Source organism: Sinocyclocheilus anshuiensis, unplaced genomic scaffold, assembly GCF_001515605.1.
Source record: "Sinocyclocheilus anshuiensis isolate Anshui unplaced genomic scaffold, SAMN03320099.WGS_v1.1 scaffold690, whole genome shotgun sequence".
NCBI lineage: Eukaryota > Metazoa > Chordata > Actinopteri > Cypriniformes > Cyprinidae > Sinocyclocheilus > Sinocyclocheilus anshuiensis.
The window spans coordinates 1,357,602-1,376,744 of record NW_015547715.1 but is presented as its reverse complement, the minus strand read 5'-3'; the positions used below and the strand labels follow the sequence as shown (position 1 = coordinate 1,376,744).

Genomic DNA, 19,143 nt, shown 5'->3' with positions numbered 1-19,143 from the left:
TTTTCTCTATTGTTGCATGTTTATCAGAATGTGTCTTCTTCCTTTTACAGTTTCTCATGTCTGGTTGGGCGAACGGCTACACCTACGGGTGTGACCTCGTGGATTATTCCAGTTCTCCTCAGGCTCTCCGGGTATGTGAATGGAGCAAATTCTTGTAACAGTGCATTTGTTGCCGATGACGCGTGCAACAATTTGACACGTCCTTAACCATCTTGTTTCCTTGTAGATGGCATGGACCTGCTGGCTGTACTATTTCTCCAAGTTCATTGAGATGCTTGACACTGTAAGTGGGCTTCTTTTGTATTCAGAACAAGAAAATTAAGCCTTTCTAATGGACTATCAATGCTAAACATGTTCCTCGCCTTCATAGATTTTCTTTGTCCTGAGGAAAAAGAACAGCCAGGTTACTTTCCTTCACGTCTTCCATCACTCCATCATGCCCTTCACCTGGTGGTTTGGGGTCAGATTCGCCCCAGGTAAAGTATTATGAGACTGACACTTAAAGGGATCATTCACCCAAAAATACAAATTGTCCTCGCCTTCATTCCAAACCCATATAACTCTGGTTAATCTTCAAAACTGAGAGGTTTCTCCCTCCACTGAAAGTCCAGACAACCAAACTTGGATCCAAAAAGGCTTTTTTTTTTTTTTTTTTTTTTTTTTTTTTAAACCACTTGATTCATATGGATTTGTTTTACAACACCTTTATGATCTTTTCGGATCTCGCAAGTTTTTGTTACCTTGGCTTTCAATGGAGGGACCAAAAACTCAATCTCAATTTTGTTTTGACTATTAACCAAAGTCATATTTTATAAACCCACAAGGGTGAGTCAAAGACAAATTTGTAACTATTGGGTAAACGATCCCTTTAATTAACCCTAAATGAAAGCGCATTTACTCGTATGTATGCTAAAAATGGTCCTTATGATTTTTTTTTAAACCACTTGATTCATATGGATTTGTTTTACAACACCTTTATGATCTTTTCGGATCTCGCAAGTTTTTGTTACCTTGGCTTTCAATGGAGGGACCAAAAACTCAATCTCAATTTTGTTTTGACTATTAACCAAAGTCATATTTTATAAACCCACAAGGGTGAGTTAAAGACAAATTTGTAACTATTGGGTAAACGATCCCTTTAATTAACCCTAAATGAAAGCGCATTTACTCATATGTATGCTAAAAATGGTCCTTATGACTTGGTAAATATAGTACACTAGTCTTCTGAAGCCGGACAGCATGACTTGAAGGTGCTTGACAGCTGTGGTCTTCCACTTTGCTTGTATGCAAAGGATAAAATGTCTATGCAACTTAATTTTGTTCTCATTTTTGGGTCATCTATACCTGATGTTAAGTGTTAATGGTGTATTTTTATTTATTTATTTAGTAATTTAGCAGACGCTTTTATCCAAAGCGACTTACAAATGAGGACAATAAAAGCAGTGCATATTTTGCTTTCTTAGGTGGTCTGGGAACCTTCCATGCCCTGCTGAACTGCGTCGTCCATGTCATAATGTACACCTACTATGCTCTCTCAGCCCTGGGACCTGCCTACCAGAAGTACCTGTGGTGGAAAAAGTATATGACCACTATCCAGCTGGTAAGTTATAAGCTTATCTACCCATCTCCAATGTCCTTTGTTGAAATCCAGGCTTTTGACGTCTGAACCCTAAACTGGTTCTAACTCTGTTCTTCTGTTTATGTCAGATTCAGTTTGTGCTGGTCACCACTCACATTGGCCAGTTGTTCTTCATGAAGGACTGTTCTTACCAGTTTCCTGTGTTCCTCTACGTCATCGGTTCATATGGGCTGATCTTCCTGGTCCTGTTCCTCAACTTCTACTATCACGCCTACACCAAGGGCAAGAGGGTACCCAAGGTTCTCCAGAATGGAAACTACCTTCTCAAGAAATATGAGTGATTTTCCATTGGCCACCTAAAAGTGAAGCTCTAACCTATTAAGTTGGAATATTCCTTTTTATTTCATCCATTCAAGTTCCACTTCCCTGTTTTATGTTAAAACTAATGTGGAATACACCCACCTTATCACTGGATTTAAGACGTCCGAACTTGCACACTGGTGTTTCACTAGAGATGCTGTCCTCCTTTTTGTTTTTTGTTGTTTTTTGTGGTCGTCACTTAAGGCTTTGAAATGAGTATGGGGTGGGAAGTACAGTATTTTCATCCTATATCCTCTAATTTACCTGTAAATATTGAGTTTCTCCGCTTTGGAGTATGATTGAACTGCTGGCCAGATCTGAAAAGTTATGAGAGCAAAGGTGATTTGAAGTTTCACTAAAAGGGTTTTTGAAGGTTATGTTTGTAGCCTGAAGCCCTTTGACCCTTGAGGAACGCTTGACTGATCTACCTGGTTGTGCTCGAACCTGAACGTTTACCGCAGAAGTGACATCATCTGAAGTTATTTTGTCAGTGATTTATGCTGTGTGATTTATTTATTCTCTATTTAATGTTGCTGTTTTCTTAATGTGATCTTTTTAAATGATATTGATCTGTAGGAATTACCCATTATGCTTTTATGTTCTACTGTTCTAAGGAAGACCAGAACAATGTTACAGGATTTTTCCTTGTTTTTGTCTTTTTAAATTAACTTCCAATTCTGTGAAAAAGAAATTGAGTTTTATAGTGAAACAAAATAAATTATTTGTCACTTTCTCTTGGTTTTCTTGTGCTTTACGAGTGTCTAATTAAAAAGTAATGCATTACTTTACTAGTTACTTGAAAAAAGTAATCTGATTACGTAACTCGCGTTTCTTGTAATGCGTTACCCCCAACACTGGTTATGCTGAATGATGATGGAACAGTATTTCACCCATATTTTGACATTTTATTATGTCAATTAATATGCTTTCTATGTATATAAAATCGCTTTTGTAAATTTAATTTGTTGCAGACACCAAAATGGGCCTTCTCGGACGTCTTTGACCCATAGACACACCAAAATATTAATTAAAAGAACTAACACAAAGGTGTTACAATGTAAATGCACCACCTCTCAACAGTTTGCAGTTAAAACAGCATTAATGGTAAATTCAGATTTTTTTTCCCCCAGTGGAATGAGACCATTAGGCTCTTCCGTGGTGGAATGCCAATCAGACGTCACTGGGCTCATTTCAGGAGTTACGATCACAGTTTCACAGGAGCCGAGGCTGTCGATTTCCTCCACGAACTGCTCAGACAAAACCAGAACTTCGGACCGGAGGTGACGCGCTACCAAACGCTCCAGTTACTCCGAAAATTCCTCAAAAATCACGTCATCGAGGACGTCAAAGGCCGATTTGGTAAAGAGGACTTCGAGGACAGTGGACATTTATACAGGTGCTTTCTTTCAAAAATTACATTTACAACATTATCACTGTTATTTTCCTCTTCATTAATGTGAGGCTGCTTTAAAACAATCTGTATTGTATAAAGCGCAATAGAAAAAGTATATATTATATATATATATATATATACAGTATATATATATATATATATATATTTTGCATTATAATAAATAATAAATGTTTTTCTAAATAATAATAAATGCTTTAAATGTGTCAGATTTCCCCCACAATCACCTCTAAAGCCCGTTCCTGTGCGTCTACCTGTAAGAGATCACCGCTCAGTACCCAGAATCCCACGCTGGGACGATTATGAGGAGATAGCAGTGCCGGAGAAGATCCCAATAAAGCCTCTTATGGTACATTTGGCTGTGGAACAAGTTTGGAAACATTACCATTTTTAATGGTTTTAATGAAGTCTCTTATGCTCACCAAGGCCACATTTATGTGCCTATATAACAGTAAAAACAAGTAGCACAACTGTTTTCAACATTGTTACATGTGTGTAGTTTAAAGGCACAATATGTAAGATTTTGTTATTACTTCGGCTTTGGGGATGAAGACGACAACTCCCATGATTCCACACTCAGTCACGGCGTCATCAAACTACGCCTTTGTTTCTTTGTTTGTTTTGAATACGCGCCCTCTAGTGGCAAAAAATTACATATTGTGCCTTTAATTGGTTATTTTTTCCCTTTTGTAATGATTTGTTTCGTCTTATGAGCAGATCCTCTACACCTGTGGACCATACGAGCGTGGCTATAAGAAGTCTCGTTGCCACATCGGGGTGGCAGGATTTTTAGTGGAGGTCCAGTTGCGCTACCATTTGTTTTATTTTCTGTTTTCCCGACTTTTTCTCCGGCATGCTATGTTAGGTTATTGTATTTGAATAAATTCCCCTTTTGAACAGAGCCTTTTGTGTTGACCCCTTTTGTGTTATGGCTGTGAGCCTAACATAATTGGGCGTCAACACAAAAGGCTCTGTTCAATAGGTGAATTTATGATAATAAGAAGAAATATTTTTGAGCAGCAAATCAGCATATTTGATTATTTTCTGAAGGATCATGTGACACTGACTGGAGTAATGATGCTAAAAATTCAGCTTTGATCACAGGAATAAATTACATTTTAAAATATATTCAAATATAAAATGGTTATTTCAAATTGGAATAATGTTTCACAATATTTCTGTTTTTACTGTATTTTTTGATCAAATGTATGCAGCCTTGGTGAGCAGAAGAGACTTCATTATAAACATTAAAAAAAATCATACCAAACTTTTGACAAGGACTGTGGAACTTTACGTTCATTTTTTTTTACTTATATACTTTGATTTTGATCTAGAATTCCGAGTCGTGGAATAAGAGGCACAGCATCGCCATCGGTGAAGTTCCTGATTGCCGTTTAATCCGGAGGAGAGAATTAACCCCGAAACACATGGACCAGATATGGAAGTCAATGACACTAACACAGTAAGCATCAAAAGAGAAGCTCTATTCCTGCTCAAAAAAGGGGTTTTGGTTTTAAGATGAACTCTTTTATTAGTTTACAGACTGTTTTGGGTCTCCAGTCTCTGGACGGAGTTTTAGATGCCAAACTTCTGAGCCCGAAGCACATCGTTCACAATGTGTTTGGTGTTAATAAGCAGGGGATTGTTGTGCTGAAGAACAAAACAGGCAAGCAGAGGTTATATTTTAACACATGAAATGTTCTTACAGCTAATTTCTGACGGATCTCTTTCTGGGTGTTGTTTCTGATCTATTTTCTGTAGAGGACTTGCCTCATTGGGTGTTATCTGCAATGAAATGCCTGGCAAACTGTGAGTGACTGATCATCTGCTGCCATAATGATTCATATCAAAGACACAAATATTCAATAGATAATGCACTATTAAAGGGGACATCAGATGAAATGTTCACTTTTTTACTTTTTTTGGTTTAGTTAGGTGTCTGGTGCATCTGCCAGCTCAGAAAAGCTGAAAAGAAAACATGCAGCCAGTTTGTTATGGGCTGTCTGAGTCTTAAACTGTGTCATCCAGCGAGCGGTTTCAATTTGCAGCCGGTTTCTACGTAGATAGCTGGCTATTTGAATTAGACCACATCTGAGTCATATATGGAGACCAAGGCAGCAATTCACGCGCCTTGAGTCCACACGCCCCATGGAAGAGAGGGGCAGGGTGAGCAGAGCTCATTATCATTTAAAGAGACATGCACCAAAATGAGTCTCTGTGAACAGAGCTGTTTTTGGCAAGGTAAAAAGGGTGTTGTTTTACACGACTATTGAGGAATTTTAACCAAAGTATGTTACAGACATTTCACGAAGACTCTAAAGAATCATACCAGCTTGTGGATAATGGGCATCCGATGTCCCCTTTAACAATCACAATAAACAATTATTTTGCCATGCAATATAATTAATTAGCCTTTGTGTAGGTTGCCAAGCTGCTTATTATATTAATATTGAATTAAATATGATATCTGTATGCATATATTATAGTCCATCTTTAATTGTGTATTAACTTTTAAGCATCTCTGCGTTGACATCATTTTAGGGCCCAATGGCAGTGAGGCCAGGCAGCCCATGTATCCAGGGTTTGAGAGAGACGTCTTCAGGACAGTGGCAGAACATTTTCAGAGACTGAAAGAGCCACTTTTGACTTTCCATCTGTATGAAATATTTGTCAGTATTTTGGGTGAGTGATGCACAAGCTATTCACATGATCAGTGCTGGATGTATTTAATCAGTCATTACTTGTACATTTTGAGATTATTAGGATGAGCGAAAACAGTCTGAATTTATAGTTCCCTGTTTTCAAATATCTTTGAATGAATTCTGAGCAAATATTGAGAATAAATAAATAAAAATGTATTTGCATTAAATATACACTACTATTCAAAATTTTGAGGTCAGTAAGTTCATACTTTTTTCATACTTTCATACTTTTATTCAGCAAGGATACATTAAATTGATCAAAAGTGACAGTAAAGACATTTATAATGTTACAAAAGATTCTATTTCAAATAATTGCTGTTCTTTTGAAATTTCTGTTCATCAAAGAATCGTGACAAAAAGAAATGCATCACAGTTTCCACAAAAATATAAAGCAGCGCAACTGTTTTCAACATCCCTTTTGATCAAATAAATGCAGTGTTTGGGAGGATAAGATACTTCTTTCAGAAACTTTTAAACGATCTTACTGACCCTAGGTTGTATATCATATAATACACAGTATTACAGAAGTGTGTAATATATATATATATAGGCATCAGCTATTGAAAAACACACTTAAACACCAATACCTAGGTTAAAGGATTATTCGTTATTATAGTTCATTATTCAAAAAAATGAAAGAAAAAAAAACATGTAAAGATTCACAGCACTTAGGCTCTGAATGAGTAGAAATTCTAATTCTGTGTTAATTAGGTGTTCTTGTAACTTGTTTTCCTCCCGCAGGGCTTCTGCAGCGGCAGTCGGTTGCGGTTGAAGCGCTGCAGGTCTGCGGCCTCCTGCTGCCTCCAGCCAACCATCGTAAACTGCAGCTGTTAATGCGTCTGATGGCTAAAGTCTGTGCCAACCCCTCTCTCCCACCTCTGAACGACACCATAGGAGCACGTACCCTGGTAAATCACTCACCTCCTCAGATAGATGTTCTCTTTACAAGTTAATTATTTGCCAAATAAATGATAGTCCTTAAACATTATGGTTAATGTATAATTCAGCTCAGCTTTCAGTAGATTTGATGAGCAGCTTTCACACGGTCTGTCTCTTGTGGGTGCCTTCCTTCGCTCCTGTGCAGATGGTCCAGACCTTCTCGCGGTGCATTCTGGGATCTGCGGATGAGGTGGACTTGGACGAGCTGTTGGCCGCCAAGCTGGTCACGTTTATGATTGATAACCACGACAGTGTGCTAAAGGTGCCATCCAACCTGCGAAAATCTGTCGAGGAGCATCTGTCTCACCTCAGAAGAGCCCAGGTCAGCATCCCACGTCGTTCATTGATGCTTGATAATTGATTGAAAATATCATGAAACGGCACCCACAACAACTTCTTTGGTGTATTTCTGAGAGAAAATATGAAGTGGGAATTCATGTAAAAATTATTGTAGATATTTGCATTAATTGGGATTGTATTATATTATTTGGTTTGATATTTTTCTTGTCCATCCACACACCATCAGAGAAGAATTGGTAAAAATAAAAACAGTAAGACCAGGAAAATTTGGTAGCACTTTTACAATAAGGTTTCATCATGAAATAATTACATTAGTTAAAATGAAGTAACAATGAACAGCATTTAGGAATTTTAATGTTAATTTCTACATTTACTAATACATTTTTATAATTCAAAGATCTGTTAACATTAGTTGTGAACACATGAACACGCAATGAAACATTAAAGGAATAATTCACCCAAAAATGAAAATTTGCAAAAAATTTACTCACCTTCAGGCCATCCAAGATGCAGATGAGTTTGTCTCTTCATCAGAACAGATTTGGAGAAATGTAGCATTGCATCACTTGCTCACCAATGGATCCTCTGCAGTGAATGGGTGCCGTCAGAATGAGAGTCCAAACAGCTGATAAAAACAATATCTGTGTGTTTGTAAGAAACAAATTCATCATCAAGACGTTTTTAACTTCAAACAGTCACTTCTGGCCAAAATACAAGTCCATAATCTATAATAAAGCTTCCTCCATGTTTTGGACCATTTTCACTTCTAAACGGTGCTTGATCTGTGCATATTTCTCTCCTGATTCAGACAAGATGACTTTTTCAGAAAGCAATATTATGGATTATGGACTCTAAATCTGTTCTGATGAACAAACAAACTCACCTACATCTTAGATGGCCTGAGGGTGAGGACATTTTCAGCAAGTTTTCTCTTTTGGTTATTCCCTGTTGTTTTTGTCTTTTTTCTTTAAGTAAATGAAGTTTTTCAGAGATGCAAAGGTGAAATTTGTTAAGTAGCTTTTTTTTCCTGTTATGAAGTGAATGAGCTTTGAATGTTCCTTTCTCACCCCACATTCTGATCTCCTCGCATGCTTTGGTTTCTTCAAGATAAAGTACGCTGGGACAGACACGGACACCTCCATGGCGTCTCCACCTCACTCGTTCTGCAGACAGATCAGCAGAGAGGAGTTTGAGCTGCAGAGGGTCTCTGGATCTCAAGGAGCCATGGTGGAACTACTGGAGAACATCATAGAAGACAAGAACATGTCTATCAAAGACAAGAAGAAGAAGCTGAAGCAGGTAAGAACGGATCCTTTTTACATTACTTAGGGACTAAAGGGCTATCTGTCACATGGTGTGCATTACTACAGGAAAACTGTGAAATGTAATTATTACAGTAGACTTATAATGGTGTGATTGAATTGAGTTATGCTGTCTTTATAGAGCTTGATTTGTTTTACCCTGAACATTTCTTTAAATGTCGAACTACATGTTGTTCTAAAAGGCCGACGTGTTCAGTAACCCAACCGCAAATTTCAGAAACTTTGAAATCTGTGATACACTCTGTTTCTTTTCCCCTGTGTGATTTTTTTTTTCTTAACTGTCAGTTCCAGAGATCTCACCCTGACATCTACCGTAGACGCTTTCCCACCGCTGAAAGCGAGGCGGCGGTTTTCCCAGAGAGACCCCAGAGACTCAAACCTCAGCTGATGTTCCTCACGCTGAAAAAACCCTTCCAGCCCTTCCAGAGGAGCTGGAGCTTTCGGGCTTGAGTCAGCGCTCAGAGTGCTCAGTTTGACGCTAGGGACGACCGTGTTAAGTATTATTATCAAGGAGAGATGTTACTGAATATTAAAGGTTGCATTCTGCTAGGACATCCTGAATCTAAATAACACTAAATTCACCTCATCAGTGATCAGATGGATTAAATAAAGTATAATGCTGTGCATTGGAGCCTTTTAGGACAAGAAAGAAGACATTACAGGCAAAACCACTGTTTTTTCATGCACTAGTCAATTTTGAGATTTTTGACTATTTTTGCTTTCTTAAAGGGGTCCTATTATGCTTTTTCACTTTTTCAACTTTAGTTAGTCTGTAATGTTGCTGTTTGAGCATAAAAAAGATCTGCAAAGTTACAAAGCTCAAAGTCCAATTCAAAAGGAGATATTTTATTTAACAGAAATCACTTTTCAAAAACTACAACGAACGACTCGTTTGGACTACAATGCATATTTTCCGGGATTTGTGATATCACAAGTATCGACGAATGGGACGAGACCTGGTTGAGCTGCACTAGAGAAGGCAACGAGTGTTATCACTCTGTCGGAGACACGCTAGCTTTCCCAAGCCAGACGAACTTAGAGTGGTTACAATCATCCGGGTTTAAATCGCACTCAAATTGATTTGATTTTGACGCAATATTTACACTGAAGCTCGTAGGTGGCTATGGTAAGGGATTAGTACACCCCCAAAACAAAATCAAGACTTTGTAAAAGAGCATAATAGGAACCCTTTAACATGCCTACTTTCAGACTAGTGGAAAGAAAACATCCAAAATACACATTTAAGTGTTTATTTTATTACACTTTATCTATTTGCATTTGTAGATTTCAATTACAGTGCATATCTGTATTAATGTCGTGAGTTTTTTTCTCCTTTGTTTCTGGCTGTTTTGACAGTATTTTCTGATTTATGGAGTGATAAAAGGAAAAATCCCAAATCCCTTCTTTAAAAACCTTTAACTCTAATATGTCAGCATAATGAAACCAGAATTTTAAACCTGGCTTTATCTAATGTCTAGTTCCTATTTTGGAAATGAATGCAAATTAGTGCATATGTAAATAGATAATACTTCATTTGCACATTTAAACATAACATTTCAGAAATGTATCAAAATTCCCTATTCACCTGTAGTGTCTTGTGTAGGAATGGGCCTGAAAATAATAATAAAAAAAAGATTTATCTATAAAATAACATTTCATTATAACCAGAAACGCACCCAGAGGGCCTCCATAGTGCTTGTTGATTTTATTTGTTTGATGTAAATAATCTGCAACATTTACAATCAGTTGCGTTCTATTTTTAAGGAGCTGTAATTGGTTTAGTTTTACCTCCAGCTGCAGGTGTCGTCTATCAGCTGTTAAGTTCTCAGTCCTGCTAGATCATGCTGTCACTGATAATCAGCCAGAGGAAATAAGTGCCGGTCACCAGAAAATAGCTTTTGAAAACTCTGATTTTATACTTTGAATAGATTTATAAGTTCTGTCAGGTAGATGTCTGTGTCACAGCAACTACTGAGGCACTACAGGCTACAGTATATTTCTATCTCGCTGTGTTTTTATACTTCAGTGTTCTCTGTTTTCACTGGTTTGTATGTGATACTCTTGTCCATGTTTATTTGGTTCTTTATTTGTATTGTATTTGGTTTTAAAGTAGTTCTAGTTTGTCATGTTTGAACACGTCACGTAGCATTAAAACCTTTACATTTTATCACTTGAGTATTTATAACTGATTGTGTTCTACTCTGTCATGGTACTGTAAGTATATCAAAAAGATACCGTTTAAATCTTCACTGGTATTCTCTGTAAACTGGATTCAGCTGGCAGCTTTTACATGTTTTTATGTGTTTCTGAAATAATGGATTTTAATTTTAATACAATGCTGGATCGAATTCAGTGTCATTCTGTATCACTTTTTCAAAGTTTTGTGTTTTGATTTTGTACAGATTCTGGAGTTATTGTTACTGATTTGGACGTCTGCACTGTGATCACAAATATGGAATTGGAAAAAAAAATAAATCGATATAATTACATGATGTTATCTTGCACTTTTTTTTTTTCTTCAGCCTGTTTACATAATATTTCAGGCTGACAGACATGCTAAACATAAACCAATAACTCTACCACTACAACTGAAAGGCAGATGCAGGGTTTATGCAGGTCTTAAAAAGGTATTAATTCACCCTTCCACAAATTACGGTCTTAAAAGTCTTAAATTCATAAGGTCATGACATTAAATGTTGCATGCACTGCAAAAATCTTCCAGTATTTTTGTCTTGTTTTCCAATTCAAATATCTGGACATTCTTAAATCAAGATATATTTGTTGTTGTTTTTGTTTTTGTTTTGTTTTTTTGCACTTACTGTTTTTTGTCTTGTTTTCCAATTCAAATATCTGGACATTCTTAAATCAAGATATATTTGTTGTTGTTTTTTCTTTTGTTTGTTTTTGTTTTGTTTTTTTGCACTTACTGTTCAATAAACCATATTTTTGTCCTGAGGTGTATTTCAGCTTTCTTACTCAAGAGGTCAGTAGAGAACTAATAATCAATCTCTTTTAGAAAAACATCATTGGAAACCTGCTGTATTTTCAGAAAATTAATAATAATAATAATACTTTTAAAAGAGTCATCTGTTTTCCATTTTCCCTTTCATTGTTCTTTTTATCATTATCTTATAAGCATTTTGCATATAAAAATAATGTTACAATGCTTTGGTAATACTATACTCCAATTGTCATGCCAACAAAGCTTAACTGAACTGAACTGAAACCGAGACGTTTCAGAAGGTCATTCGTGTCCAGCATTGTTCACTCTTGTGTGCACAATGGCATATGATCTCATATGAACCTACAGCTTCATACAGGTTAATATTAGTAGATACATCTTTCAAGTCTCCTATAATACACCTCAAACACTCTCATGTCCTTCTGTAGTGTGGCATTTATACAGCAACAAAGAGACTTGCTGCCAAAGACATGGAAATTAAACCCTAATAGCTTATTTCTTCATGTTGCACGCACATCCTCATGTAAATGTGGCCTGAAATGCAGTAGTCAGAAGCATAATGCCTGCTAAATCCACACGCTTCTAATTATGTCTAAAAGGAGATGCAATTGTACAAATAAATCAAATGAAACCGGTGGTAATTATGCTCACAAATGAACATAATTATCCATGTGATTTCACGCATTATATTTCTTACTTCATGAGCCAGTCACCTGACATAAACAAAGTACATGCATGCGGTGAATTCTCTGTGTGATGTGTGTCAGAGTTGAAACAGACCTTGATCGCGCAGAAATGGCCCACCAGGCCTCGGCCTCCCCTGGGCTATTCCAGGTAATCAGATGCTGTCGGCACCCAGGTTTCTGCATTAATTATATCTCTTTAAGCGGCCTGTTCAAAGGCAGTGAATCATCCGCCAAGTTGAAGATAGAGTTTTTGAAGGTCACTTTCCTTTCTAGCCGGTGATCAATATCTAAAGCCTCCGGGGCGGGCTCCATCCAGGTTCAGCTCAGCCGGAGACAAGAGAGAGACGCTGGAGTTTAAATATAGCAGAGCATGAGAATACAGTGCAGAAGCATGTGATAAAAAGTTCCATATTGTAATCAAAAGAACCCTAAGGTTCTGTGCAGTCAAAAGGTCAAAAAGTTCCTTTAAAGTCATTACGACATTTCATGAATTTTAGTTTTGATTTTAGCTGAGCATACAGTATACAGTATGTTGAATGATTTATTTAAAAGTTTCATCTACATGGCTTATCAGCATTACCATAAAACATCATGCTATAGTATATAAAATAAATTTTTCTATGACACTTACTAGAGATACAGATCAATGTTATTTTAGTACTGGATTGTTTAAGGGGAAATTTACAGTAGTATCACTGAGATACTATAGTTAACGTTTTAGAAATGATTATGTGTGGTTTCATTTTTAGTTATTTTTGTCAAGTTAAACTAAATGAAAATGAGAAATGTTGCCTTGGAAACGAACTGAAAAAAAGTTTAATTTTATTACATTTTATATATTTGATTTGATTTCAGTTCAGGGTTTATATCATTAACTAAAACTAAAACTATTAAAATATTTTTGTTAATTAAAATAATGCTCAAGTAAAATATAAGTATTAGATGAAAACAGTTAATTGCCAAGGCAATATTTCTATTATATTTTCGTTTAGTTTGTTAAAATTCCTAAAAATAAATAAATAAATATATAAATAAAAACTAAAAATGAATTAAACGAAAACTAAAATTAAATTAAACCTAAATAGTAATAAAAAACTAGTAAAATTGACAAAACCTCATAACAAAATTACTAATAATTTAACTGAAATAAAAACAAAAACTGAAATGATAAAATTAAAAGCAATTCAAAATATTAATAAGGACTATAATAGTATATAAATAACTAAAATAACACTGAGTTAATGTTTGTTTTATTTCCAGTAATGTTTTTTTTTGTGGTTTTAGTTTTAGTTAACTATAACCCTATACAAACACATGCAATATATTATGCAATCACATCAATATATAATGCAATAGATAATACATTTACAATATGATAGCAAAAGTTAGACAGTGATCAAAATTACCTTCAAAATTGACACTGAATATAGAATTAATAAATGTAAATTCATTTTCTGGAAGAGTTCTTTATTTTTTTATTGACTGGTTTTAGGAGATGAATAAAGACCATTGGTTTTGTTATAGAGTCCCAGTAAAAAAAAAATTCTTATAATCAAGCATTATGCTTGATTTATTCAGTGAGGATGCTCAAATTCTACATTCAGTGTATTTTTTACAGTATTGTACATTTTAATACGTCTCAATATTAAATAAATGAGTCTGAAAATAAACATAACATTAAAATACTTTGTAAAAAATACCATAGCAAATTTTAACTGTGCTTTTGCAGCCAGTTTATTAGGATTTCATGCATGAGTAACTCATCCTGAAATCGCAAATAACTGAAAAACGATATTTTTGTATATCATCATCATGAACTGCTCCTGTATCTGTGAACGCAGACTGAAATTGTTGCGTGACCTGCACAACAACACTGCAGGCATCATACCATGTTCAGTACTAGTAGGCCTATCAGTGAGCGTATTGATCAATATTTGCACCAAACTGGAGTTTTGCCAGCCATTCATCACACTAAGTTCAATGATTCAGTCTGACAAACAAAAGCACGTCTGTGTTGCACAACAATCAATGCTGTCTGCAGGCAAACTGAACACTACATCTCTACTGAAAAATATTCATTTTGAGTCTACTTAAAGAAAAAGGCTGCCATTGTAACATTCAGGTGGGCTGTTATTATATGCTCCAAATATACACATTTATCAAAAGCAGGCGCAGTTATGCAATCAGCTATTGTAGTGAGGATATTGTAGTGCCATTTCTCAGACAGCTAATGTACCATTAGATTAGTGCTAATGAAAGAGAAGTACAGATTCACCATTCATCTGGTTGAATGCATAGCTATGGCTGTGTATATGCTAAGCATAAATAAGAAAATTAGGTTATGCAAATACATAATTAAAAAATGTGAGGATAAGGAAACATTTAGGCGAAACTGTCTTGAAGTGTGTTTTGAAAATTTCATTCAAACGTCACTGACGTCTGATGTCATTGACGTCAAACCTGACGTGACGCATCCACAGGCGCCACGTTTGTACGCAAGAGCGTAAGTAGAGGGATAGCTTACAGCAGGTTATTTACTACTAAACACTAAGCTGCAGAACTGGTCCTTCAGAAATCCTCTTTGTTGCGTTGTCAGAACAATAAGCACACACGTTATAGCCAATAACTGTTTCCTAGGAAAAATAAAGTTGTTGTTTTTCCTCAAGGTGGCGCTCAGCCGTTCAGAAAGCCGAATACACCATTTGAACGCATTCAAATCTAATCTTTATTTATTTATTTATTTATTTGTACACATTTGACACATTTTTTCACTAGAAAGTATATTATTTGTATCTCTTTAATATAAAGAATTGATAACTGAAATAAAATTAAACATTTCTCATCATAAACTGTTAGGATTGAGCCATCCTGACCAGCGCTGAGAAAAGTAATAGGTACCACGTGACCACGCCGTCAACGTAAAGCACTATTTTTAAAAATAATTTACACCAGACTAATTATATTTATAGTTTTTAATATACATTTACATTAAAAATATATCGTGAAGTGTTAAAATATAATTATTATTTAGACCCATTGTTCTCGACCAATTACAGACTAGGTCCAGGAAGGTAAATACCGCCCATTTTCAGTTTGCGCGGTACATTTAGCCAAAGATTTAGCACGGATTGTTTTGCTAATTGCCCAAAATGAAATGCAGCAGCATCATAAGGCGCCCGTTTTTGAAGGATGGCAAATTAATAATATATTGGGCCCCACAGCTTGTGAGTACGCCATGTTAATCAATTCACTTGCTAAGCAGTTGGTCGGTCATTTCAGGTGTCATGTATATAAATGTTAAAGAATCAGCGGTAAAACAGCATTTGAACTGAAAGGTGGTTTCTGCGGTGTTAGCTAGTCAAACGGAACCGCAAAAATAATAATGTCCCCGAATATTTCTCACGTTACGTGCATAATTGTCCCGCCCCAAACTCAAGCCATTATTGAACTATTTTTACTGGGCGTGGCGTATTAAGCTCTCTAGTTCAGCAGTCAGTCCACTGACCAAAATGCCGGCCATTGGAAGCGCACTGGAAAGTTTGCTCCCTTTTAATTCCTCAAACGCTCAATAAAACAAGTGAACATGGACATTGAGAGAGTTTAGGGCCTGTTGAAAAACTGTCATAGGGCCTAGGGCATTTCGGACCATTGACCGTGTACATACATTTGTATGCCTTGAACTTTTTTTTTTAATTTTTAGATATTGCGTGGTTGATTTTCTGTAATGTATTCTACATTGTTGCTAATTCCGCTGATAAGGTTTCGTACGTTTTTTTTTTTTTAAGTTATTATTTCTGATGTTTTGCCATTTTGTTGTCTGTTAGGATTAGTTCACTTCCAGAAGAAAAATTTATTGATAATTTACTCACCCCCATGTCATCCAATATTTTTATGTCTTTCTTTCTTTAGTTGAAAAGAAATTAAGGTTTTTGAGGAAAACATTCCAGTATTTTTCTCCATATAATGGACTTCAGTGGTGCTCAATGGGCTGAAGGTCCAAATTGTAGTTTCAGTGCAGCTTCAAAGAGCTCTACACGATCCCAGCTGAGGAATAAGGGTCTTATCTAGCAAAACGATCTGTTATTTTCTAAAAAAAAATGAAATAAAATAAAAATGTATTACTTTTTACCACAAATGCCCGTCTTTCACGAGCTCCGCGATGCCCGTCTACAAATTCACGCATTACGTAATCACGTTGAAAAGGTCACGTACGGTTAGCCCTACGTCTGTGTACTCCGGTTCAGAAAGGTTGGGTAGGGTGAAAAACTCCATCGCATTTTCTCCTCCAACTTCAAAATCATCCGACATCGTTGTTTTACCTTTTTTTGTAAAGGGCGTTTGACTTTCTTTGCACGTTCGCTTTGTAAACACTGGGTCGGTACTTCCGTCTACATCACGCGTGACCTTTCCAACGTGATTACGTCACGCGTGAAGTCCAGCTAGTGCAAGACGAGCATTTGTGGTTAAAAAGTATATAAATAAAAACATTTTTTTTTAGAAAATGTCTGATCGTTTTGCTAGATAAGACCCTTATTCCTTGGCTGGGATCGTGTAGAGCCCTTTGAACCTGCAATTTGGACCTTCAGCCCATTGGAGTCCATTATATAGAGAAAAATCCTGGAATGTTTTCCTCAAAAACTAAATTATCAGGGCATTTTTATTCTGGAAGTTAACTAATCATTTATTGAGTTTATGGAGTTACATTTTAATTGTAGAGCGTGTTGAACATTTTATGTTTGTAAAGATTGTTTTTGTATAGAACACTTAACACTGGAACATTGAAAGAAATGCCATTTTCCCCCTAGCAAATATAAAAAAAATACAATGCTATAATCTATAAATAAAAATTAATCTTTTTTTTTTTTTTTTGTGGTGGCCAGTTTGGTCCAGCAGAAGAAAAATCCTTATTTGTTGAGTTTGGCACTGTACTTTCACAGCTGGAAGTGAGGTAATCATGGTCCCGATGTTTAGTAGATCAAGACTAGGGAACTAGGGAATGGAACGAGACACAGCAGCTGTTTTAGGATGCTGTTTACACCTTTCAGGGGAAATTAGCAACAATGGCTTGGTTGACTCAGTGTACTAATTGCTGGTTTAATTACTTGAACAATGAATCAATGCATGTCAGACCATTTCATGATGACGTCTGTAATTCAGTAGAGGGTGGAAAATGATAATGTAATACCTAATTATGACTGTTTTTGACGTAAGAAACCTTGACTAACACTATAAGTGGACTTATTAAAAGCTACAAATTGATTAATATGAACTTTTTCATGATATTCTTGGTGACTTTGGCGCATCTTGTGCATGAACAGCGGCCATGATCATTGAGATTGTTTGGGTGGGACGCAGGAAATAGTTTTTTGATCACGTTATCCATTCAAAACAAACCTGACTTGCCATACTTTAGCAGTTAAATTGAATTTTGCAACCATACTGCACGGCCAGCACATCATACTCTTAAGAGAAGCCATTAAGGTCAAGGCCATAGAAACAATATTCAAATTAGTACTTAATATGTAACTGATTCCTGATCTATTACATTGGTTTTGCATGATAGATTTCCCCTCCAAATGCTTTTTTTAATGAACGGGAACCGTGTTTAAAATAATTGCTTTTAACATTATACTGTACTTGCATATCTTTAAGCCATTTGGCTCTTAGAAAACAGATCTCTACCAATAATTTACAGAGCTATTATTTTGAATTTGTAGTTTACTGAGGAGTCAGAGGGGAAATGACTATATTGATGGTACACGGCACATATCACATTTTCTCACGCCTTTCCCAACCCTTTGTGAGCTACAGGCACGTAAAAACAACACCCACTGGCACTCAAAGCTCGTCACTGTTTTCTTTGGGATAAGCAGAAACGCGTCAGCACAAGTTCATGTCGACTCTCACAGATTCCCCGACGAGCTGTTTTTAACCCATTTCCTTGTCGCAAACAGTCACATCATCTTGCTCGTTTCATGAGATGCATGAGGTTACAGTAGCTCATCCCTTGGGACAGACAAAAAAATTTTTTTTCTAAGTTGTAAAAAATGACTTCATTCCTTGCAGCTTTTGCGCTCTGAACATGCAGCAATTACAATTGTAATGCTCACACCAGCTGGGCTGCTTAAACACTGACATGAAGCCTGTTTTGCATCATGGTTTGCATTGATCACCATCATAGCATGCTGAATATTTAAACAAGGATCAGTTCCTTTGCTGCATCCCTTTGTTTGTTTGCAAGAACCTTATTTGGCAAGATTATACACTCGAGTACCGCAATTCCTTTGAGCCAAGACAAGACGCTGATATCGGCTGACAGGCCACACTCATGTTGTTTCTAAATTAGGCCAATCTGCATCAATATAATGGGTTTTGTGACAAGGCAAATTGCGTATCACAATGTTGTTCTTTTGCTGTTAGTGTCCCCATTACATGTGATTCAATGAAAATGAGCAAACACAGTGAGGTGTGAAACACATAAAACATTGCATTCGGCCAATTTTGGGAATCTAGAAAACAGCCTCCGTTGTGGACGTTGTTCTTTGTTTGTGTTTCCTTTATGACTCCAGGGTACATGCTTAAAGTCAAAGAGCTCTACACGATCCCAGCTGAGGAATAAGGGTCTTATCTAGCAAAACGATCTGTTATTTTCTAAAAAAAAATGAAATAAAATAAAAATGTATTACTTTTTACCACAAATGCCCGTCTTTCACGAGCTCCGCGATGCCCGTCTACAAATTCACGCATTACGTAATCACGTTGAAAAGGTCACGTACGGTTAGCCCTACGTCTGTGTACTCCGGTTCAGAAAGGTTGGGTAGGGTGAAAAACTCCATCGCATTTTCTCCTCCAACTTCAAAATCATCCGACATCGTTGTTTAC

General features: G+C 36.3%; 3 protein-coding genes across 3 annotated transcripts in view; all 3 read left to right on the top strand.

The window, feature by feature from the left end:
* LOC107704168 (elongation of very long chain fatty acids protein 7-like) overlaps positions 1-2,155 on the top strand; it is a 3,517-nt gene extending 1,362 nt beyond the window's left edge. The window contains exons 4-8 of the mRNA XM_016507043.1: positions 51-131; positions 227-283; positions 371-476; positions 1,464-1,600; positions 1,708-2,155. Coding sequence (XP_016362529.1) covers positions 51-131; positions 227-283; positions 371-476; positions 1,464-1,600; positions 1,708-1,920 — 594 coding nt within the window. The 3' untranslated portion in view covers positions 1,921-2,155. The remainder of the gene's footprint in view (positions 1-50; positions 132-226; positions 284-370; positions 477-1,463; positions 1,601-1,707) is intronic.
* A 111-nt stretch (positions 2,156-2,266) lies between these two features.
* Positions 2,267-9,287, top strand: LOC107704111 (DEP domain-containing protein 1B-like). Its single transcript, XM_016506966.1, has 11 exons — positions 2,267-2,278; positions 3,070-3,335; positions 3,561-3,699; positions 4,685-4,812; positions 4,886-5,016; positions 5,112-5,159; positions 5,892-6,032; positions 6,794-6,960; positions 7,137-7,313; positions 8,399-8,590; positions 8,899-9,287. Exons 1-11 carry the CDS (start codon positions 2,267-2,269, stop codon positions 9,061-9,063), a joined length of 1,566 nt encoding a protein of 521 aa, XP_016362452.1. The 3' UTR covers positions 9,064-9,287.
* A 6,072-nt stretch (positions 9,288-15,359) lies between these two features.
* The window catches only part of LOC107704165 (cAMP-specific 3',5'-cyclic phosphodiesterase 4D), a 242,312-nt gene continuing 238,528 nt past the window's right edge, over positions 15,360-19,143 (top strand). Inside the window, exon 1 of the mRNA XM_016507033.1 lies at positions 15,360-15,485. The gene's annotated coding sequence lies outside the window, so the exon portion shown is untranslated. The remainder of the gene's footprint in view (positions 15,486-19,143) is intronic.

What these genes read in the sequence shown, in the direction of transcription:
- LOC107704111 (XM_016506966.1), top strand. An exon ending in GACAGTGGACATTTATACAG is followed by an intron (nt 3,336 to 3,560) that starts GTGCTTTCTTTC and finishes TAAATGTGTCAG; the next exon opens with ATTTCCCCCACAATCACCTC. An exon ending in TCCCAATAAAGCCTCTTATG is followed by an intron (nt 3,700 to 4,684) that starts GTACATTTGGCT and finishes ATTTTGATCTAG; the next exon opens with AATTCCGAGTCGTGGAATAA.